This window comes from Pyricularia oryzae, chromosome 2 (genome assembly GCF_000002495.2).
Source record: "Pyricularia oryzae 70-15 chromosome 2, whole genome shotgun sequence".
NCBI lineage: Eukaryota > Fungi > Ascomycota > Sordariomycetes > Magnaporthales > Pyriculariaceae > Pyricularia > Pyricularia oryzae.
This window is the reverse complement of record NC_017850.1, coordinates 6,598,724-6,626,555: the sequence shown is the minus strand read 5'-3', so window position 1 is coordinate 6,626,555 and position 27,832 is coordinate 6,598,724. Positions and strand designations below refer to the sequence as shown.

Genomic DNA, 27,832 nt, shown 5'->3' with positions numbered 1-27,832 from the left:
CCAGTGATTTGGTTGCTAAAACTAGCCTGCGTTTTTTCGTCCAACCACGGTGGCAGCTTGTCGAGAACTTACCTCCTACGGTGGGAAAGTTGCGGGCACTCAAATGGAAGCCAATCAAGGATCGCGGGTTACCATATAACGTGGTTCATGCAGTCTAGTTCCAGACTATTTCTAGAAACTAGAGCTAGTCCTATCCTACACAGCCGGCATTCCGTTGAGTGCCCAAATGTTCAGTTCGACCTTGTTGCCGTTCGGCCCTGACAAACTCGTGTGCAGAGTGGCATCGTCGCGGCCACCTACGGCGTTGGTATTTTTCCAAAAGATTGCGTTCCCGGGCTTCGCCCTGATGGTGAGAACCTTCTCATCGCAGTCGACAAGGTCGCACCAGCGACGATCCTCGGTCGACCAGTCGATGTGAATCTTGGGGAACTGCGTCCCGCAGCCGCCTCCGCACGTCTCTTTGAGAACCACGGAGATTGTCGTTTCCCATTCGGGCCTTTCTTCGACGCTGATGCCGTTGCTATGGCATCCGAACCCCGGGTTCAGCCCCTTTTTGTGCCGGCTGTTGTGGTGGTGGTGTGTCTGCTTGTGGTGGTCTCTTCTGCGTTCCGGCGCCCTCGCGTTGTTTACATCTCCATGCCTCGGTCCCGCCCCGGCAACCATGCACGCATTCGTCGCCTCGTGTCGCCGAGCGGCCTTTCGGGGCATCTCACGATGTGACTGCACATAGTGTGGCTTTTCCCGCTGGCCGGTTGCGTACCTTATCACCTTTGCGTGGACTCTTTGTTTCGGCAGGAAGCCCTGAAAGCTCGAGGCCCGTGTGATTACACGTTGCACGATGGGGTCCGTTGTGGAAACGGAAAACTTCAAGCTTCTCGGGGAGCTCGGGGCGGTAGACTCCCCTCTGTGCGAGACATTGCGTCCACCTCCTTGCCTTAAAAGTGATAACAGGCCAGTTTGTGTCAGCACCAAAGACTGTCTCATATTATTCTGACCAAACAGGACTCGGAAGATGGTAAATCTACACCTAGGAATTCGGAATCACAAGAAAAACTTACGCCAAATTCTCAATGTACGCTGCTTCACCCTGGGAAAGGAAGTCCTCCACGATAATAACTAGTGGGTGGTAAGAGACAATAACATGCCTGGGCGTAGGCGTGTCAATATGCTGGATCGACCCGGCAGCCTCTTGGATTGGAATGGCAGCCTGCTGGGCTGGGCTGGAAAGCAGCCTGTCCAGATTTCCAGTGGCGGCTATGATCGAGGCTTGATGTGCCAGCCACTGTGCGGTGTCTGCTCCCAATTGGCGGGAAGCAATATAGTAGGCCACGGCTCCCAGAACAGCCAAGACTCCATACAGGAAGCTCTTGAGAAGGTACCTGCTGCCTGTCTCTCGATTCCTTGAAGGCCTTGCCGGTGGCTTTCGACGCGTATAATTTACTGCAGCCATGATTGTGTGTATTTTGAGATTGGAGCTCTCATGGAGGGGGAAGGACTACGAATATCGCCATGGCCCCTCGGCAGCTGGAGGAGATGTAGGATACAATCTGTCTTAAAATAGTAGTATGCAAGAGATATATTGTGATCTTGAAGAGCCTATGCAACAGCAGCATATCCTTGTATGTGTCAAAGGCTAGGCATCCAGAGATATATCGGACGGTTCCGCGAATTGCACTCAACTAGGCTTCGGTCCAAAGTATCTGCTTGCCTATCGGCTTCCAGCCGGGTCGGAACAGACAACAGAGTTCGCGGCGGTGTGAAATGGAGTTTTACACCAGACGGCCGAATCCCTGCCCTACAGAACTCACGCCAAGCTTTCGTCCAACCAAGTGGTTGCGATGAGTAGGAGTGTAATCGTCTGGACGATAGATCTAGCTTTGTTAGGCAGTAAACTTTTCCAATCCGACGGCTTTTCCCGCGGAGAGAGAAACCGGAATCTGCCTAACGTCTGCAGCTCCGGACGCGTGCCTCAAAGGTTACGTATCAGGGAATTTTGATACCCCGTACCTTGCTAACATGGAAACACAATACGTATACTGCGTACAGTACACGGAAGTGCGTGATCCAACAGCGTGCAAAGCCCCGGCTCGCTCGTAAAACTCTACCTGGGCTGACTTTTGACAAGCACCAGGATGTCTTTGCATCGCTTGTACCGTAAATATCTATAATTGGGTAGAATCAGCGAAAGTGTCCAGCCGGTTTGGGTCTGGAGGACGGGAGATGGGCGCGTGTCGGATGATGAGGATGTGATGTATCTTTGTTGCAAGTTCAATTTATAGAAGCTGGTTGGATGAATTGATCGCATAAAAATTATCTGCAGCTAGGTAGCAAAGTATCAAATGTAGAAAATCTGATGTTATCTCAATATTATACGCCAAGCTGCTGGTGGAGGGTAAGCGGGCTCCAGGCAGCTACAATTCCACAGAGGCTCCAGGGACGGACGAAATTAGAATGATTGAGCGATATTGGGATGGTTCGGGTTGTTGATGAAGCGATTTACTGTACTCGTACTCAGCATTGCAACCAACCAAGCCAAATGTGTTTCTTCATCCTATTGCCGGTACGAGGGCGTCTTGGCGTCGCTCCAGGCAGCCGCCCTTGCGGCCCACAGCGACCCGGGCAAGCGATCTTGCCCCGCGTCAGCGAAGCGGCAAGGCGGGTGGGTGGTTCTCTCTACCCGTCTGTACGACTTTGACTGACTGTATGTAGTTGAGTTGCCGCCCAACTGCGACCGAAGAAAAAAAAACACGTCAGTTTGTTAAATGCGAGAACGCATCCGGACGCGCGGTTCATCTCCATTGTCGAGCCATGTCCTCCGCAACCCTGCTTCCACCATGACGACAGCGACGTCAGTGTCCTCGAGAGCAGCGACACCAGCAGCCACCACTGCACCACAGGCCCCGCCACCACCTCCTAAAAGTGGCAATTGTAACAGTAGCAGCACTGATGATGATGATAATGATTCCGACGACGACCTCGACGTGATTGCTCCTCCACCGCGCGCTGCGCTGCCTGGCTCGGCCAAACCCGGTGCAAACAAAACGCCAAGCCCAAGCCCGCAACCCAACGGTAGCCCCAGCTCCTCGGGTCGAACCTCGCCGCCGCCGCCGCCACCTCCTACGCGCGTGAGCAGAACCACATCCCAGGACAACGACCCGCAGCAGCTTCTCCGGGAAAAGGACCAGCGCATTGCGGCGCTGGAGCGGGAGCTGGACAGCCTGTCGCACAACGAGAGTGAGCGGGCGGCGTTTTGGCAGGTTCAACACAGCAACCTGCACCAGCAGTTCTTGCGGACCGACACGGAGCTGCGGCTGCTGCGGGCCGAGGCCGACCTGCGCGCCGCAGAGCGCGACGAGCTCCGGCAGGACTGGGACGCCGCCCGCCGGGACCTGGCCGCGCGCGAGTGCGAGGTCGTCGACCTCCGCGGCCAGGTCAGGGGCCTCAAGGAATGGCTGGCCAACAGCACCCGGTCCGCGTACGGCGGCGGCGGGGACGCCCCGGCCGATGACGTTTTTGCAGATGGGTTCTCGCGCCTGTACAATGGCTTACAGAACTGGATCATTAGCAACTTTAGGAGGACAAAACTTGGTGGGTACGCTTTTATACTTGCGGGAAGTGGGCGTTGAAGTTTTGAGATGCCGACGTGTTTTGGGATCATGCCATCGTAAGCTGACTGAGGAATCTGTGTCTGTCCGGCAAATTTCAGACCTCTCGCATGCCGATGCGGATATACTCGAGGAGCTGAGCTCTTTGGCTCCGACATACAAGGACCTTGCCAAAGATACAAAGCTGCCACTGTTGCAGTCGCTTGTCTCGAAGATACTAGTAGAGATGGTTTTCGACAGCTATTTCATAGGCCTGAGCAATGACCAGGCCAAGCAGTTTTCCCAAATGGAAGCATTGATGGGATCATTTGGTTGGTTTTACCCCCGTCACTGTTCTAGCAAATAAAGACTACGGCAGCACCTATCTAACCAGGTGTTTCATGCATGCGCAGTTGAAGATCCAGAGCTGGTTAACCAATGGCGAGCTACAACACTTACATTGCTGTCAAGAAACGCTTCCGAAAAGATGCAAGAAGGAGCAGCTCGTCAGACCAATGCTATAATAGCGCGGATAAATCGTCTACTATCAGGTATAACAACAGACCAGTCCACAACAGCAGCAGCATCGACAGTTCAAAATACCGCCCTGCGCGGCCCATCCCCAACACCTCTGGACCCTGTAGCCCGGGAAACCTCGCTCCGCCAACTAATCACCACCGCCATCGACTTGGCGTGTCAGTTATCAGTCCAGCGGGCCCTCTTTCGTGTCTTTTTGCCCACCGCAACCGCCGCCAATGCGGATAAGCAGACCGTATTCGACCCGGCGCGGATGGAGGACGTGGGCGGTCTGCTGGACGAGGATTCGCTGGCGGCGGGGCCTGCGGTTCGGTGCGCAATGTTTCCCGGGGTAGTCAAACGTGGCGACGAGAACGGCGGGAATCTGCAGCAGTACGAAAACGTCATCTCCAAGGCCAGGGTGTTGTGCTGCCACCCACAGGACTAGATTGGAACTATGCGAGAGAAACAACAGAAGACTTTACAGACATGGAGATCGCGGCGCGTAGCAGCCCCAACAGGAAACATCTGCGATGTCTTGTTATAATTTGTACGAGCTTTTTTCTTCTTCTTATGATTTGTGGCGCATTGGGGGCTCAGGGCCATCCATTTTCTCAATGGTTTGCGTTTCTTAACTAGACTTTCGGGGATCATATGCAAGCATTTTGACGAGCATTCACAGCAGAGCGAGTTTCTTGGCACGATATTGATGGAGGCCGTTTCACCAAATCAAATCATGTGTATTGCCTACTAGGTAACTTGGCGACTTGCTCGCCCCTCACGGAACTTCCGTGTACTATGCAGCATGTTCTTGCCAGAGGGGGTTTCTCTTGGCAAATGCAAGCCATCCTTAGCGCGTGCCTGTTTGACAAGGATCGAGTTGCTACCTACCGATAAGAGAGTGGTTGCGTCACGATACCATAATCACGTTCTACCCGCCTCAGAACGATGTTGTATCACAACGGACGACTGACTTTAGACGGCGGACTATCGGCAGTCTATTCAGCGCCTCTCTATACTGTCGCTCGGTCATCCAACGGAACCCGGCTCTTACGGATTATGCCACGGCAGTAATAAAAAGCTACCCAAGAAAACAAGGGGGACAGGTCGGGGGTTGGATGCTCTGTTGTCCGATCCTGTTTGGTCGGGAATGGGTGCCCCCAGAAGATCCATGTCACCTGAGCTGGCAATACCGGCCGGCTCCGTCTATCTATTCTTGTTTTGGTCCTTTTTTAGCCTGAACGCGTTATCGCTTTGCTTCCCTTTTGGTGAAGAGCAGCGCAGAGCCGCACCCGCTACCGTTCAGTGAGCCATTCCCTGCCTGATGTTTGGTGGTGGATGGATCCCCCCAAGGCATGCCCCGAGTTCTATTCTTGCTCATCTGGCCGAGGTTTACAGATGGATGGCATGTCTTGTTCTTCCCTGATAGTCTCTTGGGTGTATACTTTGCATACAACTATCTACTTCGTAGGTTCCTTTGCACCTCCTCTATACTGTCAGCACCCCCCCCCCCCCCCCCCCCCATTATACCCGTCAACCCCACAAGTCGCAATCCCGACAAGGGCATATATGTCTTGCTAGAAAAAAAAGAAAGGAATAAAAAAAAGTTGCGCCTTTGTTCTGCACCGCTCACCCGCTTCTCCGGTCCCTGACCGGTTATCTTCACCGTCGACAAGCGAGAAGCGTCTCCCAAAGTGTGGCGTGGAGTCAGTACTTTTGTACATGATCATGTATGTGAGCGATTGGTGGGGGTTATTGTTCTGCTTTTGCCGAATCTGCAAAGCTGCGCCAAGTGGCTATCGTTGCGGCGACGCAGTTGCGACGAATGGGTAAGGGGTGGTGTGTGCGTCTGTGTATTCTGCGCGCGGTGCAACCCCATACCAATCGCATATGCATTGAGTAGATACATACATAACTTATTCACACTATAGATAGTGAGTCTATCTCGATGAGATGGATAGTAATAAGAAGAATAGAAAAGAAAAAAAAACACGGGGGGGGGGGGGGGGGAGAGAGAGAGAGAGAGAGAGAATCATACCCCATGCCTCATGCATGCAGACTGCAGACATGTACTCCGTATATTCTGTACGACGCAAAACAACGATTACTGAATCCTCATCCAACCGAACCCACACACCCTCAAGTCCATCCACCACTAGAAAAAGCGCGGAGAAAGGGTCGAGTTACAAATATAAAGGGCGGGGATTATGATAATCGGGAGCTCGGGGCGTGTACGACGTCGAGGTGGAGAGTAGTACCTAAAGTTTTCCAAAAGAAGAAAACAAAGTGTGGCGAGAGAAACTAATTGGATATTTCTAATGCGTTGATGCCCAAATGCTTCTCGTTACCTGCATCTTGCTGCGTCCTATAGTCTCACTGTCTCACTGTAGGCTTAACCAAAGTCTTGGATAAGTCCCGACTACGAGCAATGCGGGATCTTGTTATCAGGGGAAATTTTGTACAGTCCCGCAAAAACAAAAGACAAAAAAAAGCAGAGATGCCAGGATTCAAAGTTTGATACGTAGTAGACTACGTGCTGTGGCCAGACGAACGGAAACCGAGAGGGGAATTAAATGACGCATGGACGTGCGTTTCTAAGGTAGGGACAGGATAAGCATATACCTGGCTACGACGACTATCTCCTGCATGGCCTCATAGACTGCCAATGGGTGCGTGTATACATACAAGCCACCCTAATACCTAACTTATAAACGCGTATATACGGAGACTATGCCCCCCTCGAGTCCGCCCTTTTACCGCACCCCCCTTTCAGCCAACCCCGGGCCTTTTGTCCCGCAGTAAAAGAAGAATGATTGGCTGTGATTGAATCCCAAAAAGACGGCATCATATTGCAAATTATTATTGGCAAGTGATACACCTTATACTCTATGTTGTGTAGTTGCTTTTTTTTTCTTTGCAGTTTTCGGGACCGGTATGGAGGCCAGGAAAAGAACCAATAGATTACTGGCAAGAGTGGGTGTGTGTGCGTTGTGTGGCTGCAACGGGTGGATTGCGGCTCAACCGGTCAAGACAGTACGGAGGAAAGAAGGAGACGAAGTGGAATCCCTCCTCCCGGCTATATCTTGTCTCCCATCTTTCCCTGGGCTGGCTTCTACAGGTGACCAGAATGCTCCAGGCTCAGAAGTGATTTGTTTGTTTCTCTGAGAAAGTGTACGCGTAGTAGGGCGACTTTATGATCAAATCCCCTCCGCTCCCTTTTTCTAAAAAGAAATCTGTCAGTAATAACATACATTAACGCTTCCAGACCTGCATCTTCCACCCACTTGGGTTCTGCTTTGCATTGCACACCCCTCGCACTTTTCCACAAAGCTGTCACTTAGAAGGGGGAGAAGAGCGTAAAAAAAAAAAAAAAAAAAACAAGAGGACAAATCAGGATCCGAAACAACAAGCAGCAGACCATGCCCAAAAACGCTCATATCGACGTGGACGAGGTCCACTCGCTCATCAACGAGGTCAATAGCTGGCACCAGCCCATCGTCCCGCCCATCGAGCCGGGCAACTGGTCACAGCCCCGAGGCGGCGGGGACGATGCCGACGCCCGCACAGACGACTCCAAGGGGACCTTGACGGTCCAGCAGTACGAGGGCTACACCTACGACACTACAGCGGCGGAAGCGAGCAGGGGCAAGTACGCGAGCTATGGAGGAGGAGGAGAAGGAGAAACGGGAGAGGACAATAACGACGGGTACGAGGACGACGCCACATGCGACTGTGGATACGATGACGATGTCATCAGTCAAACCACCGCATGGCCAGAATCGGAAAGCAGTAGCGTCGCCGGCAAGCCCCTGTCCAGATACTCGCAGTCCACCGCGCCGTCCCACAGAGAGGTCGACCCCGAGCAGCAGGCCGACGACCTAGCCGTGGAGGAGGCGACGCGCGGCCCGCTGCTGGTCTGCGAATTTAGGGACCTGTGCGGCTGTCCCGAGATCTTCAACAGCAACGAGACCGAGGCTTGGATCGAACACATCGGCGGCCACCACCTGGGGTACAAGTTCCCGGCAAAATCCGTCTGCTGGTTCTGCGACGACCAGGTTTTTGACAGCGAGGTGGTGGACAGGAAAGGGAAACGTACCAAAAAAGCCAGCAGCGGAGAGGATAAGGCCGACAAGCGCGAGAGGCGAGCCCATGCCTTCCGGCAGCGGCTGGAGCACGTGGCCTGGCACATCGTCGATCAGCGCCATTACAAATACCTTCACATGAGACCCGATTTCAGACTTATGAAGCACATGCACAAGCACGGCCTGCTCGACGATGAAACTTACAACTTTGCGATTGCTTTTGAGGATGCGCGGCGGCCGTTGTCCAGTCCCAAGCCCGAGAAACAGAGGCGTATCAAGACAAATCCTCCGGACTGGGAGCCGCCCCACAAAATCCTGGAGAGAGAGCGGAAAAGTCAGATCATTTATGACCAGCCTAAGGAGGATCGACAGCTGAAAAAGGAGAAAGATTCCAAAAAGAAAAGGGGAAGCTAGAAAGTCCAAGAAATAGCTTCTCTTTGCAGGTTAAGCTTTGGGTGAGCTTGTTCGAGTACCTGGAAGTCTGTTTGTTTGTTTTTTTTATTTTTATTTTTTTCAAGTTGGTTAGTTTGATACCCCCTATTGCCAGTACCGGCGCTTTCAGTTTCAATCGGCATGTCGCTCGAGGATCGAATTTGGATTTCTTGTCATTTCTTTTCTTCCATTCTTTGCACCTCGAGATCAGGGTTTGCCCCCCTTTTTTCTTTTTATCTACAGATGGACGCCCATGCAAGTTTGAAAATAATATACCGCACAGTTCGTCCTAATGCTCTCAAGATGTCTCTGTTCACCACACTCATGACTGAGTAAGGGGCTTGCCGTCCTTGATCTTTTGCAGACCGTATTTCTTCAGGCGGATGGCATTGATCTCGATGAAGCCAGTCGTGTCCATGGGCGAGAAGCCCTCGAGCGAGTCCATGGAAGCGTCCTGCTCCGAGTAGAGGTTGCTGGCGTCGCTCTTGCGGCCCAGGACGTAAGTGTTGCCCTTGTAGACGGCCAACCTGACCTGACCGGTGACGTTCTCCTGGCTGAAGATGATCGAGTTCTCGACGCTGTGGTTGTGTATCCCAAGTCAGCATTCTCGTAGTCGCACCTACTCGGGTCAATCAGGCCTGGAAGAGACTTACAACTCGCGCTCCGGGCTGAAGTACATGCCGTTGTACAGCTGGCGAGACCACGACAGAGTACAGAACTGGTCACGAATCTCACGGACCTTGGAGTCCATGACCAGACCCTCGAGATCCAAGTGGGCCAGGCGGGCAATGGTCAAACCAGGGGTGTCGTAGCAGCCACGAGACTTGAGGCCGATGAAGCGGTTCTCGACAATGTCGATACGGCCAACACCGTGGTCGTGGCCCAGCTTGTTGAGCAGCTTGAAGACCTCAACCGAGCCGGTCGTCTCCTTACCGTCGACCGTAACCTTTGTGGGGATACCCTTCTCGAACTCAACAGTGAACTCCTGAGGAGTGGCAGGGGCGTCGACGGGGTCAACGGTACGAGTCCACAGCTCCTTGGGAGGGGTGTGGTCGGGGTCCTCGAGCACGCCGGCCTCGTAGCTGCAGTGGACGAGGTTGTCGTCCATGGACCAGGGGGCCTTGGGGCTGGAAGAGACGGGGATGTTCTTCTCCTCGGCGTACTTGAGCAGGTCTTGACGACCCTGGAACTTGGAGATGAACTCGGGCAGCCTCCATGGGGCAATAACCTCGATGGAAGGGTTGCAGGCCTTGAAGGCGAGCTCGAAGCGGACCTGGTCGTTGCCCTTGCCGGTGCAGCCGTGGCTGACGTACTGGCAGTTGTACTGCTCGGCGACGCGGACCTGGGCGCGGGCGATGATGGGGCGGGCCAGCGAGGTGCCCAGCAGGTACCTGTCCTCGTATATGGCGTTGCACTGGATGGCGCGGAAGACGATCTGCTCGACAAACTCCTTCTGCAGGTCGAGGATCACCATCTCCTCAGCACCAAGCTTCTTGGCCTTGGCCTTGACCTCATCCCAGTCCTCCTCCTGGCCGACATTGGCGAGGAAGCAGACGACGGTGTAGCCCTACAGGTTCAGAGCCAGTGTCCCCGCGGTTAGTGCTGGCTACTCGCGGCAGTGGTCAAGATTATTTGTTGTCTAGGGTTGGGTAAACAAAGTTCATCAATGCTGTGCGAGAGAGAGTGTGAGTGCTTCGTACCTGCTCAATGAGCCACACCAGGATGGTCTGCAAGACAGTGATTGACATGTTAGCATGGTAATCTTTGGAGTTACATCGTGAAGCAACAGGGTCTGTGGCACCCATTGGTGGAACTTACAGAGGTATCAAGACCTGTTCAGCATAATAAAAACATCAATTGGTCAGAGAAAATGTCCCTGGAACGTGGGTATTTACTCTATATCCCCAAAAAGAAAGCCAGCGGCGTCATTGTTGTGTTGCCCTGGCGGCAATCGTCATACTTACCTCCAGAGTAGGCTCTGTTGCGGGGTGACGTTTATCTGAGTCAGTGGAAAAAAAGGCACCCCAACGTAGACAGATACAACGCTCACTATGAAACAAAGGAAAAAACTTACAAGCAGACGCGACCTTTGGACATCTTGGCTAGATAGTATCTAAACGGGGCTTCAAGGTAGGGGTCACGGTGGTGGTTGAATTCTGTGCTGGTGGGGAGCTTGAAAAAAAAAAGTGGCAGTTCGCGTTTAAGTTGTAACAAGACTTGGTGGTATAAAGTTTTAGGAGCGATGTCGGAGGGGTCAGATCTTGATCCGATTGAGTGGCATTTAATCCATTGCCTCTGACTCAGCGATAGGGGCCAAGGGAGAAAAAAAAAAAAATTGACCGCCAGTTGTTATCGACCCTTATCCGAAAATATCCTGTTTAGGATATAATAAGCTATCCATTGACCAATTAACTGTCATAAAGACAAGGGATCGCGGGGTTGCTGTACAAATTTGCAGTGACGTCCTTTTTTTTCAAAAGTACTGCCTTGTATAGGTAGGCCTGCCCACCTTGTACCTTGCCCCACGTCAAGTCATCCAACATACTGCGGCAGGGTTATTCAGCCACGGGGATAAACGTCTGAAGGCCTTGGACGTCCCATCGTCTTGCTGTAGTGACAGTCTGTGTATAGGGGTTGTTAATAATCGACTGCATGCACCACGTATGGTATTCCTCTCCGTCTCACAAATTTTGTTTGCTTTGCTCTTCAGTATTACTCTCGGCTTGGCAATTGCTTGTATCCAACGATCTATTCTTCACGCTTTGCTTTTATCAAAGGAAAAACAAAAACGTTGCTCATGACAGTGACTCCAGCTGAACTTCTCATATAGACATGCCTCCTTCAGCCTCGTCTCTCTCCAGCCTCTCCAGCCCGCTGCATACGGCGCCGTAGACACGTAATGGGACAGCGACCTCAAAACTCTCGCATGGCAACGTCTCAGCCGCGACTAGTACAAGACCGCCGCGCTCATCACGTGAGACTTCTTCCAGGAGAGGATGTGTCTGTTTTTGCTGCTGGTGTTGTTGCTGCTGCTGCTGCTGCTGCTGTAACAAACGAGCCGACGATGGGAGGCCCTCCCGTTCCGTCATCCTGCTGCCTGTGTCGCTCCCTTCCCCATCATCTTCATCATCCTCATCGAATCCGCTCCCATTCTGCCCTTGATGAGAAAAGGTGGGAGTCTGTGGTGTGTGGGAGTTGGTCGCAGTGGCAGATGGGACCACAAATTCGAGGCGAATTCTCCACTCGAGACTGACACCGCTGGTGACAAACTCGGGAGTGGCTGAGACGGGTATCGTAGGTGCGAACACCACTCGGCGGGCAAACATTGCTGCTTCGGATGATGTCGCATATACTCGTCTTGTGACACGATGCACGCTGGCCTCCGATCGAACTGCGAGTGACGGATCTATGCGCTCTGCCGTCTCGAGGGCCGCGTGCAACGCGTAGCAAGGAAGCTCTCTGCTAGAGAAGTCAACCGTCATGGCGACGGGCTCTCCAATTCTATAGGAGGGCCGCGCTAGAGTTACGACTCCAACCTTGCGCCCGTTGCGAGCAATCTCGAACCTGTTCGCGCTCTGCTGGCCCGCTCCAGTCAGATTGCTACGCAGAATGGCCATGTCTATGGCCTCCTTGGCTGACAAGACACCATCCTCAAAATAAGAGGCCGATGACAGCCGTCGTGACCCAGGTACTGCCGTAGGTGATAAAAGGGCGTCCATCCCAGTGCCTTGGGTTGGGCGATTTAATAGTTCATCCACATATGTGAGGAAGCTTTGCATCGTAGAGCCAGTAGACGTTCCAGGGGCGGTACCCGTACCGTTACTGTTGTTCTCGGGTGAACGGTTCTTGGAATCGTCCAGAGATTGCACCTGAGCAAGATCTTTAAGGAGTACATAAGGGTTCATCAAGTCATGACCCAGTATTTCTCCGTGGTTGTTAACACTACCGAGTACACGGAACGGCACTTCGACGGACTTCATCTGGTGATCCTTGGCACTACCAGGCCTTTGGGTACCGATGATGAGGCTGTACGATATTTTCATGGCCCTGCCCTTGTGTGTTGGAGGCAGTCCTTTGGGTAACCTGTAGGTATACTCAAATGATTTGCTCTCTCCAGGTGCCAGCTTCAGGTCCACAAACAGTATGGACTGAGGGGTCGACAGCAACGGAACTGCCTTGGAGTCCGCTATGCCGCGCATCTCCTTGATAGTGCTCAGCTCACCGCCGCCCAGTAGCTCGCCGATCGAGCTGGTCAGGCTACCCCAGCCGAAACTTCGCAGCAGGCCACTTTCACGCTTATGCTGGGTTTCCACGCCGATGACACCGCCACCTTGACCGCCCACCACCGCCTTGCGCTTGACCAGCTCAAAGGGTGCCAAGTCCACAAGCGACCCGTCCAGAGTAAAGGAGCCTTGCATCTGTGCATATCCCATCATCAAAGCCTCAGGTGCCGCTCGAGCCTTCTGCCCCGACAAGTGCGATCTCTGTCGTAGATGAAGTGGCCTTCCTCCAGCTGTCCTGCCCGGCTGTGGTATCACGTATTCCGACGCTAGTGTCTCGGTCGAGTTGTTGCTCACCGAGTAGAATTCCGTACTGCTGCGAGGCGTGCCCGAGATGCTTGTCGTGGACAGTACCCTGGCTGCAGGAGCTACATTGTTTTCGTTGATCGTAGGTATGGAGTTGTCGTTCCTCCTTGGCGGTAAATTCGAGGCACCAGTTGTGCCATCGGGCGGCGCCTCAGGAGCGCCCGGCAGGGGTTCATTAACACTGATGACAGGACTCCCTGAGGCTTGGACTTCGGGAGTGTTTTTCATGGGAAATTGGAAACTAGCAAGGGTATCTGCTGCCGTCTGAGGTGATGCTCCTGCAGGGGTGATCCCAAGCTCAGATGTGTTGGGCGCCGTTGAGGAGCCCGAGGGAGGAAAAGAAGCATTATAAAGAGGCGAAGGTTGCGCGTTGAAGGGGGGTCGATGTGGATGTGATGCTGTAGACGCCCATCATTGGAAATTAGTCAAAATACATCTCCACAAACAGCCGGAGACCAGAGAGCAAACGCGGTTCATCTCACCTGATCGAGGTCCGCTGGGAACGGACGTGCGGGAGGTTATATGCAGACTCGATGCGCGGCCGTGGCCTCTATGCGGCCGCGGTGGTGACTTGAAGGTCCCGCTAGCGCCATGGCCTTGCGAGTCTGGGGTCGGGGAGCCGAGCGAAACAATAGATATGGACCGCCTATGAGAGCCGCCGCGCTGACCTGGGCTTTCTTCGCCAGGTGCTGGCGCAGGCCAGGTTTCGGAGCCGGACCTAGCTCGTGAGGAGGAGGGCGAGATCCCGCCGACGGAGTGGCTGTGTCGGTGTCCGCGGGACTGCCGGGGTGGCGGCGCAAGGCCGGAGGACTGAGTCAGGGTCTTGGGCTGCCTGTTCTGGGATGCGAGAAGAGGACTTGGGAGCCTGTGGTTGTTGATGTTGAGCCGCTGCTGCTGGAGCTGTTGCTGACGAGAGAGATGGCTGCCGCTGGTAAAGCTGGAAGGCGGGGTGGAGCTGGAGGATGAAGTCGTGGGCGGTGGCGCGACGTTCTTGAAGGTGATGGTGCACTTGACCTCCTCGCCAGCGAAGACAGTTTGATCGTGCCAGCGGACAAAAACTCGGATGGTGCTGGGCCCGTCTGGCGACGACATGCTGGAGGGAAGAGAGAGAAGAAGGCTCTCTTCGTGCAGAGGGAACGAAGGAGAGCGTCGCACGAGAGATCAAGTCATTAACTCGGTAGTCTGCCGCATCATCGGGGGGGTCGGATCCAATGGAGCTTTCGCAGAGGTTGCGTTCACTCTTAATTTACCACTTGATTAATTACCACCTACCTTACCTGGGTAAAGATACGTAATGTAGGTAAGTTGACAAGGTAGGCAAGGTGGTAACTAAGGTGGTAAATAAGGTAGGTAAGGCAACGAACGGGTAAGAGCCAAGGTTAAAGTCCAGGCTCTGTATCCACCAAAGACACGCGTCCTGCCTTGAATTGAATTGATTGAAATCAAAGTTGTACTCTTGAGGACAAAGGTGATACTTTAGTCCTGCTGCCCGCTGATCAACTCATAGTCGGCATTTGCAACTTATGACAAGAGCTAATGTCTCATCTGTATCAACCTCGACTAAGGTAACCGGTTGTGTTAGGTAAGGTACCTAGGTAGGTAGCATGTATTTATGCTGACTTGCAAGCTTGCTGGGGTAAGGTAGTAAGTAGGTGGTCTACCGTAGTAGGTAGGCCGCGGTTTCTCCTTGCCAGCTGCAGGTTGCTCCACCCAAGCTGCGGAGATGCCGGGGCTATTTTGAATGCCTGAGGCAAGAAGATCTTATCCTTTCCCATTAAGTAAGAACAGAATTATCTGCATATGAATCCCATGTTAGGCTCATGTTTATTTATCGACCTTATTTCCGGATAGAAGTAAACTATCTAGATGTTTGGAATTAAACTGGAGTATTTTTATATTTTTATTTTTTTTCGAGCATGCTGTGTTATCATGGTTTCTCCTCACCACGCTCCACAAAATCATTCCCAGACATATCAAGGCTATGTCCCTCTCTAAACCCCTTCCTCCAAAACTACCCCAACATTATCCCACGACCGACCCGCTTCTTCCCACACTCGAATAACCTCCAGCGCAGCCTTGGTCATGGCGTCGTTCTTGCTAACAGCTCCGCCAACGCGTGCAACGCACCTATCCCCAACCGTGACGCTGCAGAGGAACTCGACATCTTCTCCCTCTGCCAGTTCTCCAGAGACTTCATATACCTCAGCTCTAGCAGCCCGTTTGGCCTTGTCGACCTTGTAGACCACCTTGTTGTTCTGTGCCACCCTGCCCAGCTCCTCTTTGGGGTGCAAGATCTTGACACCGTCCCTGAGTGCCCGGTCCAGGTAGCGTAGAATCCCCACACGCTCGATAAGCTTCTCGCATTCCTCCAGAGACCCCGAGTCGACCCAGACCGCACCAATGACCGCCTCGAGCACGTCCGAGTGGACCTTGCTGATGCGCAGCCGCGCCAGCAGATCCCATGGATACCGCTGCCCGTGCTCCAAGGCATCTCTAATGCCCGGCGCCATCTCCGCGTGCCGCTCTTCTGCCAACTGCTGGTCGCGGACCCAGTCTCCCGACGCGTTGTGGCGTAGGAAGCCGAAGAGCGGCAGACCTGGGGTTTCGACCGTTTCGAGCTCGTCGGCTGTACCCTGGCCAGTTCTGACAACTACTGATCTTTGAGTCGCTGCTGTCCGCCACTCCATGGCCAAGAAGCCCAAGAATTCGCCATTGACAACTGCAGTGCGTAATAAGTGCATGTTATAGTGCTCAATGGGGGCAGGGTCCTTGACAGAAAAAAGCCGTGCCACCACAACAAAATCCAGCACACTGTCTCCCAAGAACTCTAGTCGCTCGAGGGAGCTGCCTGCTGAACCGGGGATGTTGTACGACGCGTGTGTGATGGCTTCAATGAGGAGCGACTTCTTGTTAAAGCTGTAGCCGAGTAATTCCTCTAACGGCCCTAGCGTTGATGGCAGGGGAATATCGTTGAGAGCTACTTGGTACAGAACCGCACGGCTTTCGTCAAGACTTCTCCAACGTTCGTTGGGGATCATTAAAGATATGCAGCGGAGCGCCTTGCTCATACCGCCCTCGATATACGCCGCTCCAATAAGAGCTTCTGTTACGTCCGCAAGAGTCTTGCTCGACATTTTCCTCGTGTTGGTTGGTGGCTCGGGAGCAGTCAGCATATTTCTCCATTGCTTCAGACTGTACTGTCGTGTTATTATGAACTGATCTAAGCCCAAGGCTGTGGCCGCCTTGCATAGCCGGGAGTTTGAGACAAGCCTATCCTTCAGTAGGCTGAGATAGCCTTCAGGAAAGTGCAAATCTGCGTTTGTAACGTGATACATTAGTTCATTGAGCAGATAGCATTGCATTTAAAGGGTGAATGTGCGGGAGAGACTGACTGTTCGTAGCGCAGGTCACTGCTGCTCCAAGCTTCAAGACGGCATCACCCAAGAACTCGACGCGCTCGTAGTTGGTTAACCTTCCCGCACTGGACGAAGTGATCACCATCATAACAAGGTCAATGTCTTTGAAATCCAGGGAACCTAGTGCCGTCCGCCGAAGGAGTTCTTGTGCGACGAAATAAGGCTCCATGGCCTGAGTAATCGATGGAACAAGCATACCAAGCTGGACCAAAGTCGCCGGGACAGTATCGAATGTGCACAGCTGCTCGGGTATTATGTAGTCAAACCTCCTCGGGCTTGACGTCTGATACTCCTTAGGCAGCTCGATGGGTATCCGCGAGTTTTTGACGAAACCGCAGTTCTTGGGTAACCTTTTTACAACCACCCAAGGAGCATCCGCTGGTGGCTCCTCTTCGTCCGGCTTTGCCTTCCAATATCCTCGCACGAGTTCGAGTGGTGGTTTTACCGGGACCCAGGACTTGTATATGTACGGATCCCTTCCATAGCTTCTGATAATGTAATCACTGCTATGGGCCTCGCCCGCTTTCTTTGAGAACGGCTGACCACCTATCATCTGAAGCTTCAAGGTCCTGTTGGGCCAGATGAATCGAAGGGCTTTACTTTGCTCAGAAACAGAGAAGCGATGGCCGAAAGCCATATCTAGGAGAATCTGGGTTTGGTCCAGGGCCTGCTGGATTTCGAAACTAGGGTCTGTACTACCGGGCCCTGACATGGTCACGTCTGGATCAAAGCTAATAGTCCACGGGTGCTCCGAGTGTTGAATCCAGTATAGCTTTAAAATGGATATAGGTGGGAAAGGGACTGGAAGTAGAGCGTCGAGCTCGCCCATCAACATTCCATCTTGGTCTGTAAGTTGCAGGCGTCGACGGTGAATGGTTTGGCTTGACAACCCAGTCTCCCATGCCTCGACAATGCATGGCCAGGGATTCCACTGTTCCTGGACCTCCAAAAGACCAGGTCTCCCATCAACCTCTCTATCAACAAAATCAGACTCCCGGATAGGAAGAAGATGTTCGTTGATCAGTCCAGCTTCGTAAAGCATTTTGTAAGCTTGCAATGCAGCGTCTTTCTTTGCATTACGCTCTGAGATCCAGTCCCGGGAGCTGTGTGCCTGTCTCAAATTCGGCGGCAGGGAGGCAGGCAAAAGCACAGTTACACCTAAGATCGGAATGGGCTTACCGCCAACAAACGCCGTAGTCTTGGTGGTGACTAAGTACTCTGGGGATGCGTCGACATACTGCTGAGAACGGGTGACAACACGGCAAAAATGTTCCAGGTGACCCTTCGCATCATCGACTGTGACTTTTGCTGCTGTCGTCCTTGAGTGCAGCGGAGGCACGTCCATTTCATCTTCTTCCTCCACCTGGGCGAGATGATCCAATTCTCGCATATCGTTTTCGTATCGCTGCTTCATCGCTGCCTCCAATGCCCCCCAATCTTTAACTGACACCAGCGAATCCTCCTCGATCATGAGGTGGAGTTTGGACTCCCGCATCCGGGCGCGACCTCTTCGCTGTATAAATGACTTTAGATTCGCAGGCATGTCAAAACATATGACAAGATTGCAGACAGGCACGTCGATACCCTCTTCCAACACGCTGGTCGCCACGAGAAGGTTGATGGCGCCGGAACGAAATTTCTCAAGGGCTAGCAAGTCGTCTCCCTGCTGCAGGACTTCGTGTATGTTCATTTTCCTGGACATATACCTGGACGTTCCAACCATGCAGCCGACCTTATACCGTGCGTTTATATCCGGAATTATGGCCAACAGCTGGGATAGTATCCCTGCGGTGGCTCGCTCTTTGACAAAAACTATTCCAACTGGCGAACCCTCATACCCACGCAGGATCCGGAGAAGGACCTGAAGTTTTATGGAAGTCATTTCAGGTGCTGGTATGGCTGCGCTTACCGGGAGCGCATTGATTCCTTGAATCGCCCGATGGAGATACCTTTGTTCGTCGTCAAGCCACCCTCCTAGCCAACTGCTTCGAGCATCCAAGTTAGAGACTTTTTCGACAACATTATAGATGTAGCTGTCAACGGCCCATTGCCCTAGCTCACGGAACAGGGATGAGCTCTTTCGTTGCAGAGCCTTCATTTGATTTTGGGTGTAGGTGTCGAGCTTGGTCAAGATCCTATCCAGCTCCCTCAGGCTTTTGGGTGTTCTTTGGCCCATGAGATGAAGGACGTATGGGTCCTCGGCTATGTCGAGATTTTCGAATGCCAGGTGCAGATTATTCATGTTCCGCGTATACTGAACGGGCGACCTCAAATCACACTCTTTATAAGTGGTTACCGTCATTGTAGGCTGGTGGACGTTTGCGAAAAGCTCCTCCCTCTGTAAGGTGGGACCACGGCAGACCGAGTCCAGTGAGCTCTCCAGATCTTCCATCGACGATAGGTCTGACTTCATAACTGGACTTGCGGTAAGTCCGAGGATGTGAGGCACATGATCTCCTGCGGACTTGCGCGGCATGTAGAACCTTTTCATTATCAAACGCCCCGGGAATTTGCCGGTGCAGTTATGGGCTGGAGGAATTGTAAGCAGGAAACATCCAAGCATGCCAAGGTAAAGAGAGAGGTAGATATATAGGTCGCAAATGTGGGTAGAGGGGAAGGTGAAGATTTTGTTGGACTCGATAGATCATTTAGGGGTTCATTGCAACTGACCTTCATCCATAACCAGGAGTGAAATGGAATCCATGGTGACAAAAGCATGGCTCAAGGCTTCAAATAATATCATATAGGTACAGACCACCACTCGCACATTGGCCAAGACAGCATCCCAAGTCTGGACGTCTGACCACGAATCGACGTTATCATCGCCCGTCATAACGATCGAGTTGGCAACTTTGATCTGTGAGCGGATAACCTCATACTGCTGTGCGCAAAGGGCAACAGTTGGAGCGAGGAACCAAACACGCTCGAGTCAAAGTCAGTGCAAGTCAGCAGAACTGCCTGGGTCGGCTCTTGTTACCTTTTCTGGTGGCGTACGTTCGAGTTCTGCTCGGATTCGAAGCACAGCAACTTGAGTTTTCCCGCTGCCAGTATCCATAGAGACAATGATGTTCTGCTGCATGCTAGCTTGAAACATCTCTAGTTGGTAAGCTCGTGCAATTATGGATCGCGGCCCATTCCCTGAGGGCTGAGGCTCTTCCGAGATTGCATCGTCAGTTGTAGAGTGAGTGGAGGCGCTGCTGCCAGTTTTATAGCCATAGTCGGCAGACTGGTTGAGGTTTTCCCTGCCAAAGACATGACCACCTTCTCCCGTGTCGCTAGACGAGGCAGATTCGTCCTGGGACGACATTCGGATAACGTAGGAACGGGAGGTAGGCAGCGGATTGGTTATTCAATCATGGATCTGAAGAGTGGGGAATCTTATAATCTGAGTTCAGTGACGGTCGGTAAGTAACTGCAGGCCCTTGAGCAGAGATAAACCAAAATTGGTGACCTGGAGCAAGGATAAAAAAGGAAGAAGGTTATGCGGACAGTTGCGAAAATTGTCAATTGTTGTAGTGTACCTCCTAGGCAGTGTTGAAGATTGGGGGTCGCACACTCTCCAGAGCAGCGAATGGGAACTGTGTGAGAAATGCGGGAGGCACGCCACTACACCTGCATCGCCACGAGAAGCGACCTGTTCTGGCTTGTATACGTATCAAAGCAACCATTTGAATACAAACAAAGTCAATCGATCTAAATAACTAGAAAGGCATGTATACGCGAAGATGGCAAATGGGCAAGTGGGCAGTCATTTTGACGTGTAGGTAGCAGAGTGGGCGGTAATGACTTCAGGTAAGGTACCTAGGTACCTAGGTACCTGGAGAAAGCTTGATAAAATTTAAACGAGATCTGTCAGGCGAGCCAACAACCATAATAACCACTTCTTCGGCAAGGTCTTCCCGATGACATACAGCCTTTCGAAGAATGAATTTGTACACTTCAGGCTTTAATGCCTGGAGCCAGCTGTGTTTCCACTCTTTAGAAGACCAGCGGCAGCAGCCTGGAGACTTGTACAAGCTCACCCATGCACTGCGAGACCACAAGATAAAAACAGTCGAGCCGTATCTAGCTTATACACATGGTACGGGTCACGCCTCCGATGATCAAGTGGTTCGCTATACATCACTTGTAACTGACTGAATATGGTTAAAAGTCGAGACTGGCAGCGGGGTAAAAACTGCCGGCGCTGTGCCTGAAGAGCATGCAGCTCTCAGAAAGCAGTTTGGGAAATTTGCCTTGGCGGCAAACAATAATGTCCTAGGTAAAGTCTGCAGGCAGTGAAGATGAGAAATATGTCGAGTAGGATAAAAGCTTACCTATGGAGACGCCAGTGTCTGTTGACAAAACTCACCTGAGCCAATACAATTCGATATACTCAGCGCTCTCGGGCATGTCTCCGGGCAGGACGCACGAGTTCGCCGGGCCCATAGATCAGTTCGTGGCATACGACGTAGGCTTTGCAGTGTTGACTGTCGCCGGTGAGGTCTGGACTTGGGGCGACGATAGATATCCTGGATGCTTGGGTCGCGTAGTGTCTGCTGAAAAGTATGTGTACTATACGTACATACATCTGGGCGATATCAAGTGCAGGGCGTTACTGACTTTTCCTACTGTCCCCAGTCCCGCATCGCTCCCAGGGAGAGTGACCGACTTGGAAGATCTTCCCACTGGCAAAATCATAAAGATAGCCGCTGGCGGCTACACACTGGGAGCAATAACCAGTGGCCATGATATGTATTGTTGGGGTGGCCACCCAGGTCGGAAGGAAATCATAGAAGGTGTTTCACCTTCTCTGGGCCCGGTACCGGTCGTTGTGGAGGATGACAGTGATGTCGTGGATGTTGCGGTGGGAGATTCGCATGTGATCGTGCTGACCGATAAGGTGGAGGTCTTTGTGACGGGGGAAAACGTCAACGGCCAGCTTGGCGTGGGGGACTCTCTTGCCCAATCGAATGGCGCATGGATCAAGGTCAGCCTACATCTGCAAAACGAAGTTCCAGTAGGAGTTGTCGCTGGCCCTAGATCGTCCTTCATCACGACAAGATCGAATTGAAAAGACATGCCGCCTATTCATGAAAAAGGTCATTCACATGCCCCAAACCCACTTCTGTGCTGGTAACCTTCTATGCTGTGTCTACTGTACAAAGGGGTTGGTAAGGTTGTTGGTCAGGTATCAAAATACTGCCGCTGCGTGCATTACAAGTTCGTCAAGTAGTCCTCAATCTCCTGGGGACTTAGTTTTCTGAAGCGTGGCCCTTGAGCACCCTCGACACCCTCCACGCCCAATAGGTGGTCTGCAGGCGGACCAACAATGCCTATGAATTCACCAGATTAGCAAGCTAACCTCCCTGTGCGAAGAAGCAAGTGTCAGGTACCCAGTAACATTAACTTACCAATCTCGATGGAGTCGCCATTCATCTCGCCCTCGATGGTCTCCTTCAGAGTGAGGAGTGCAATATGCACAGCATCCTCCAACTCCAAACCCTCAGTGTACCTCTTCTCCAAGAATGTCTTGGCCGAGGCGGCGCTCTTTCCAATAGCAGTAGCCTTCCATGGGAAATAGCTGCCAGAGGGGTCGACCTGGTACAGCATGGGGCCACCTTTGAGGATGCCTCCAGTCTTGCCCGAGATCTTCTTCTTCTCGCCATCCTCATCCTCGATCATCCTGTCGCCGGCGCTCTCATCATCCTCAGGCAGGATACCCTCATCCCAGCCGGCGATCAGCAGACTGACACCGTAAGGGCGAACACCACCTGACTGTGTAGCCTCCTGGACCACCCGCGCAACGTCTTGAACCAATATCCTCGTCGGCGGGTATTCGTTGTAGATGCGCTTGTAGCCAGAGTGCGAGACCTTGCGGGCCTTGTCCACCAGGACCCTGTAGTCAGGGCCCATACCAGCGTAAACCATACCAATGTTCGGGGTGACGAGGCTGATCTTTGACAAGGATGATGGGTCGGTGAGCGGTGAGGACGACTTCTTCTCGGTTGCGAGCACGATGCCGTTGGTCGCTATCATTGTTTTTATTCGATGTCAGCAGCCATCACTGTATGACTTGCATGCCATCGAGAGAGCACGAGATATAGAGAACCCACCCTTGATTCCCAGCGCCGTGACACCCTGGTTGACCGCATTCAGGGCATACTCTGTGATATATGGTCAGTCAAGGCCATCTACCGGGAGTTTGGGGCAGATGTGGCGCGCACCAATTTGAACAAGCTTTCCACTGTAGTTACAGCATCAGTACTCATGGTATCAATCGCAAAAAGCGTTGGCCCTATGGCATAACATGGAAGCTAGCTAACCTGGGGGAGAAGGTCGTCAAGGAAAACGAGTAGCGATCCGCCATGGCTGCGATTCCTGGCTTGATTTACGGTGTTCGATTGTTGAGACTGACGCCGACGAGTTTGAAAGATATTTCGCTTTCTAGTTGTCGGTAGTTTGAAATGGTCCCGTCTATTCAATGTGGGTTATCAAGGTAAGTGGCTTCCCAGGTTGGCAGTAAGAGCTTTGTTCGTCCAGCTCGCAAGTGCAAGCTTTCGTCGATTCAGGCACCGCAGCGCGTCAGCTCCCGCCGCTGTAGGCGGAGCTGGCCTGGTCGATGGGGCCCCCGCCTTCTGCTGGACACGGACCACTCCAAGTGAGGTGGCTTTGGGTGGCTCAAGCTGAAGCTTTACACAGTGTGCAAGTCGATACCACAAAGTTGCACTGGGGGAATCTGCGTGATTTCTTTCAAAATTCTTCCTCGGTTGAAAGTTCCTCTCTTCTATTAATCAATGAAGGTTTCTACCTTGCAAAGTAAGTTGCAATGAAGACCTACATCTCTGTTCACTACATCATAGCCACAGAATAATCAGTCTCCGATACAAGCGGCCTCGCAGGATGTGGCCAGCTGTGTTCGGTAGCTTTCCAATGGGTTCCGCAATGTGAACACTTGGCTTTGTCCACATTCGATCATATTTATATTTATTTAGGACCCCAAGCTTACGCAGCTTGTGTACCTAATGCACCACCTTACCACCTCCCATGGATTCCCAACGTCAGTTTAATCCCCAGCAAGACTGGTCTTGGGGCGAAACATCTGGTTCTACCACATCGGCCTCCGAGTCTGTTGATCAGTCTGGCGGAAATGGCACTCGGCACCGTCCATCTCAAAATGCCCCCAAGCCGGCGAACGTGGGATCATCCGAGCCGACACCCGAGTCGCCCAACACGGGCTCTCACCCAGGCACCCAACAGCAGCAACGACGGGACCGTTACTACCGACAGCGGACATGCCGAATCTGCCTCGATACCGTCAACCCTACGTTCGAGATGGATACCAGTGCAACGGCAGCGGTATTTGGCGCTCGGCCCCGCGTGAAATACGTGTCGGATGACCCGGAACTTGGACGGTTGATTAGCCCGTGCAAGTGCAAAGGATCTCAACGTTACGTTCATGAGGGTTGTCTGCAAGCATGGCGTCAGGCTGCGCCGCTGAATGATCGGAACTTCTGGAGCTGCCCAACGTGCAAGTTTCAATACCGCATGGACCGGCTGCAGTGGTCGGCATGGCTGTCTAGTCGCCTCGCGCGTGCGGTACTCACTTTATTGGTCGCATTCATAACGGTCTTCATAATGGGGTTTGTCGCCGACCCCATCATCAACCTTTGGGTCGACCCTTGGGGAACTTTTATGGATGCGGTGGGGGAAGTGGTAGATGATTTTGATGACTTTCGCGGAAACCTTCCAGACCAGGAGAGCTACACTTGGTCGTTGCACTTCGTCAAAGGTATCATGTCGCTTGGGCTTTTGGGGGCTGTCAAGACGGTGCTTGCGATGAGCCCTTGGCAATGGTGGCACTTTCGCAATGGTGGCATGCTCGGTAACGCAGGAAACCGGCGAGGTCGCGATCGGATGGAAAGTGTCAACCTTGCCCTCGTTATGGTTGGACTTTTTACATTCCTAGTGGTACGTTCTTTTTTCCCAATCATCTTTGTGGCCATGCGTCTGACACATCAATAGGCAACTTGGAAGGTTATCAGCGTGTTGAGCTCCAGAGTTCTTGAAAAGGTCAGTGAGAAGGTCGCCGATATCCATGGCGATGAAGACGACGATGACGATGATTATCAAGACGATGCGGGTCACGATACTTGACAACATGTGACTCCATTGCCTCGAGGGATTAGATATGCTATGAGGAATTAGCCAATTTTCAATAATCCCGCATGCATATGAGCGATGACACCGGCCTCGTTCTCCGATATGAACCTACTTGCACACTCTTAAGTTGCCTCAACCTGATCTCCATGTTGTGTCAACTAGTCTGCGTGCAAAGATTGAATCTTGTCATGACCCCTGAGTGCTGAAGCGTCTTGCTTCGGCACTCGTCGTGGGACGGGACAAGTCTGTCGACGCTCTTTGAAGCCATAGTCTCTTCGGAGACTATGCGCAACCATTTTTGCTACTCTTCAGGAACTATGTTTGATCCGCTTGGGGAAGACGTGGTGATTCCGGGATGGTCGATACAATCACGTAGGGAGATGAGTACCTAAATATCTATGTGGCATAATGGCTCAAAACTGGTGATGCAAGGTTAGGCTGGACTAGCGAACTTTAGAATCCTTTGAATCGACACTAATGCCTCACGAGTGCGCCCAGAGTGCGCCCAGAGTGCGCTTGGTGGGCAGTGGCAGGTGTCAGGGGAAGGAGACCCACATCCGATCTGATCGATATCCGTCATTGGCTCTACCAGTATTGACTTAAGATTTGGAAAGGGGTGATCAAGGCCAAAGGGTCCAATGGGTAGTCGGATGTAACAATGCTTCCTTTGGCATTTGATAAGATCCGCGAAATAATACGTACGGAGAAGGAAAATAAATACAGGAATGCGATTTCTGGATAGGAGACATCGAACCTAACCAACTGCTTTACCCGAATTACTGTTGATTTCGAGTCAAAAGCTCTCATGGTTAGGCCATCTGGCCGCAAGGGTACCTAGTACCTCGATATTTGCCCCGTTTCCCACGCCAATCTCGATTGTGTCGCAAGCTCTAATATAGGAGGCTCCAGATTGCACTTTCCTTCCAGCGCATGGGTATTTTTTCTTCTTTTTTTTCTTCTCTCGAATCCCACTTCTTCGCCCTCAACTCGCGCACGGGAACGACGAAACTGCAACACTAAATCGACCCCTACCAGAAAGCACGTAGGCGGTGCAAGCCGGCATTAAACCCCAGAGCAGCTAGACGTGCCAGATTTATCACCTCGTCTGTTAGTTGCGCCAACCCTCGATCAGCCACGAACGCGCAAGGCGCCCGCTGCGACAAGGAAAGCGAACACCTGTTTCGCAAACCAGCCTCGACCCTGACTACACGTCTGCAATAACTGACGGGCTTGGCCCTGGCCGCTCGACCTTGAGCGATCATCTTGGATCGAGACGGCCGCAGCGCCCCGGGAAGTGAAAGCATCCGTCACCATGCATCTGCCATACCCAGCCCGCAAGGATTCAAATGCCGCGCGGTATAAGCCGGCCAGGCCGCCATCAGCCTCCTCTGGCTACATACCGCCCATACTTCGGCGGATCAGGTTAAGAGGGGGACTGATAATCGCCGTCGTTACCTTTGCATGCTTCTACCTCTTCTTCTCGATATCTCGCGCCAGCACAGCGAGTAGGAGCATCAAGCGCAGTGGCGCACAGCACCCGATAACTACGCATGATCCCACGGGCAACCCGCCTGCGGTGCTTGTCACGGTCATGGATTCTGGCCTCCACAGCAATTCCTACCTGCAAAATCTTAAGGAGAATCGGTTAACGTACGCCAAGAAGCATGGTATGTTTGAAAATTCTCGTCTGCTGTCTTTACCAAGGACATGTCGGCCTGTTCTTGTCCCAAGAAATGAGGCCTTGCCACATGGATTGCCAGCTGACTGGTATGGATGGTCAATATAGGTTACGAGACGTGGTTCCCCGACGTCTTTGAGTATGACCTCAAGGGCGCACCTACATCATGGTCCAAGGTGGTTGCAATGAGGCACGCCCTTACCAAGTTCCCGGATGCGACCTACTTCTGGTTCCTAGACCATGATACCATTATCGTCAACATGGAGCCGACGGTGGAGCAGTCGTTAATGGAGGCAAAGGCCATAGGAGATGTGATGATTAAGGATCACCCGGTCGTGCCACCCGACAGCATCATCAAGACATTCACGCACCTGAAGGGCGAGGACGTCGATCTTGTTCTCACCCAGGACAAGGCAGGTCTTTCCGTGGGTAGCTTCATTGTACGCAACGGAGAGTGGGCCAAGTTCTTCCTCGAGACATGGTTTGATCCCATCTACCGAAGCTACAATTTCCAAAAAGCTGAGGAGCATGCTCTTGTAAGTCCTTTACCTACCAGCGCTCAAAGGACCAACAATATGGAGAAACCAATATACTAATGCGTGGTTACATCTTGGTATAGGAACATATCGTTCAATGGCACCCCACCATCTTGTCAAAGCTGGCAATCGTACCGCAAAGGTATATCAACTCTTACAATACGGGAGACTCTGGGGAATCCTACCAAGCTGGCGATATGGTTGTCAGGTTTCCCGCCTGCTCCAAGGTTGGGTACCCAGCATGCGAGGCCGAGGCAGCGAAATACGAAAAGCAGTGGCGCGGCACCAAATCATGACAAGGCGCCTAAGAGTGCTGAGGACGGCAATTGTGCGGACATTCAGTACATTTCATCCCCGTCCTTGGATACTGCAGCCCAATTTATTATCTTTTAACTCCTTATAGCTTTTTCATACTTTATCATCCATCTAGTTTTCTATCAGCCCGTCATTTTTTACGTCTCATTAATTTACCTCACCTTTCTCGGGGAGTACTGAACGCCAACACAACAAATACATCGCCACGTCTATGATGCTGTTTTGTGTACCATGCAACGACGGGAGCTTCACTGGCCAAATGGGGTTATAACGGGGCTTTGCCGGGATTTCCTGCACCTAAATTCTATTTCATCTGCGTGTTTTTAACGGGGTTTGGGGAATTTTTACCACGATTTATCCTGATGAGTGGGAAATAGAACGCGACACGACAATGTCACGGTGTAGAACTAAATATTTATTTACATTTAACAGAGTTGTCGCTGCACTTTAGGAGCTCAAGTTGAGACGACGTCCATGCGACAATTTCGGCTGGTTGTTAACTACCTAATTTGCACGATTGCCTGTTCTCTCGCGATCCTACTAAT

General features: G+C 52.3%; 10 protein-coding genes across 10 annotated transcripts; 5 read left to right on the top strand and 5 right to left on the bottom strand.

Annotated features, from left to right (window-relative positions):
- Positions 1 to 125: 125 nt before the first annotated feature.
- On the bottom strand, positions 126 to 2,368 carry MGG_07170 (uncharacterized protein). The gene is made up of 2 exons (XM_003715322.1): positions 1,059 to 2,368; positions 126 to 934 (listed from the first exon to the last, which is right to left on the bottom strand). Exons 1-2 carry the CDS (start codon positions 1,448 to 1,450, stop codon positions 196 to 198), a joined length of 1,131 nt encoding a protein of 376 aa, XP_003715370.1. The 5' UTR covers positions 1,451 to 2,368; the 3' UTR covers positions 126 to 195.
- A 280-nt stretch (positions 2,369 to 2,648) lies between these two features.
- Positions 2,649 to 5,610, top strand: MGG_15083 (uncharacterized protein). Its single transcript, XM_003715321.1, has 3 exons — positions 2,649 to 3,588; positions 3,707 to 3,916; positions 3,998 to 5,610. Exons 1-3 carry the CDS (start codon positions 2,763 to 2,765, stop codon positions 4,546 to 4,548), a joined length of 1,587 nt encoding a protein of 528 aa, XP_003715369.1. The 5' UTR covers positions 2,649 to 2,762; the 3' UTR covers positions 4,549 to 5,610.
- A 1,850-nt stretch (positions 5,611 to 7,460) lies between these two features.
- MGG_15082 (uncharacterized protein) lies at positions 7,461 to 8,778 on the top strand. The gene has a single exon (XM_003715320.1). The coding sequence runs from the start codon at positions 7,520 to 7,522 to the stop codon at positions 8,594 to 8,596; it is 1,077 nt and encodes a 358-aa protein (XP_003715368.1). The 5' UTR covers positions 7,461 to 7,519; the 3' UTR covers positions 8,597 to 8,778.
- Positions 8,639 to 10,857, bottom strand: MGG_15868 (argininosuccinate synthase). Its single transcript, XM_003715319.1, has 6 exons — positions 10,689 to 10,857; positions 10,579 to 10,592; positions 10,433 to 10,446; positions 10,315 to 10,341; positions 9,268 to 10,181; positions 8,639 to 9,192 (listed from the first exon to the last, which is right to left on the bottom strand). Exons 1-6 carry the CDS (start codon positions 10,709 to 10,711, stop codon positions 8,937 to 8,939), a joined length of 1,248 nt encoding a protein of 415 aa, XP_003715367.1. The 5' UTR covers positions 10,712 to 10,857; the 3' UTR covers positions 8,639 to 8,936.
- On the bottom strand, positions 10,791 to 14,829 carry MGG_15867 (uncharacterized protein). Its single transcript, XM_003715318.1, has 2 exons — positions 13,683 to 14,829; positions 10,791 to 13,598 (listed from the first exon to the last, which is right to left on the bottom strand). The coding sequence occupies exons 1-2, from the start codon at positions 14,290 to 14,292 to the stop codon at positions 11,437 to 11,439; spliced, it is 2,772 nt and encodes a 923-aa protein (XP_003715366.1). The 5' UTR covers positions 14,293 to 14,829; the 3' UTR covers positions 10,791 to 11,436.
- A 161-nt stretch (positions 14,830 to 14,990) lies between these two features.
- MGG_12357 (dicer-like protein 2) lies at positions 14,991 to 20,129 on the bottom strand. Its single transcript, XM_003715317.1, has 4 exons — positions 19,594 to 20,129; positions 19,287 to 19,539; positions 16,593 to 19,145; positions 14,991 to 16,513 (listed from the first exon to the last, which is right to left on the bottom strand). The coding sequence occupies exons 1-4, from the start codon at positions 19,921 to 19,923 to the stop codon at positions 15,192 to 15,194; spliced, it is 4,458 nt and encodes a 1,485-aa protein (XP_003715365.1). The 5' UTR covers positions 19,924 to 20,129; the 3' UTR covers positions 14,991 to 15,191.
- A 284-nt stretch (positions 20,130 to 20,413) lies between these two features.
- Positions 20,414 to 21,729, top strand: MGG_07166 (uncharacterized protein). Its single transcript, XM_003715316.1, has 4 exons — positions 20,414 to 20,697; positions 20,770 to 20,877; positions 20,948 to 21,161; positions 21,237 to 21,729. Exons 1-4 carry the CDS (start codon positions 20,541 to 20,543, stop codon positions 21,667 to 21,669), a joined length of 912 nt encoding a protein of 303 aa, XP_003715364.1. The 5' UTR covers positions 20,414 to 20,540; the 3' UTR covers positions 21,670 to 21,729.
- MGG_07165 (proteasome subunit alpha type-2) lies at positions 21,597 to 23,134 on the bottom strand. The gene is made up of 5 exons (XM_003715315.1): positions 22,922 to 23,134; positions 22,823 to 22,842; positions 22,712 to 22,762; positions 22,010 to 22,627; positions 21,597 to 21,931 (listed from the first exon to the last, which is right to left on the bottom strand). Exons 1-5 carry the CDS (start codon positions 22,963 to 22,965, stop codon positions 21,813 to 21,815), a joined length of 852 nt encoding a protein of 283 aa, XP_003715363.1. The 5' UTR covers positions 22,966 to 23,134; the 3' UTR covers positions 21,597 to 21,812.
- Positions 23,135 to 23,327: 193 nt separating this feature from the next.
- MGG_15866 (uncharacterized protein) lies at positions 23,328 to 25,481 on the top strand. Its single transcript, XM_003715314.1, has 2 exons — positions 23,328 to 24,566; positions 24,621 to 25,481. The coding sequence occupies exons 1-2, from the start codon at positions 23,643 to 23,645 to the stop codon at positions 24,750 to 24,752; spliced, it is 1,056 nt and encodes a 351-aa protein (XP_003715362.1). The 5' UTR covers positions 23,328 to 23,642; the 3' UTR covers positions 24,753 to 25,481.
- On the top strand, positions 25,407 to 27,802 carry MGG_15865 (uncharacterized protein). The gene is made up of 3 exons (XM_003715313.1): positions 25,407 to 26,425; positions 26,545 to 26,972; positions 27,056 to 27,802. Exons 1-3 carry the CDS (start codon positions 26,071 to 26,073, stop codon positions 27,266 to 27,268), a joined length of 996 nt encoding a protein of 331 aa, XP_003715361.1. The 5' UTR covers positions 25,407 to 26,070; the 3' UTR covers positions 27,269 to 27,802.
- Positions 27,803 to 27,832: the final 30 nt, after the last annotated feature.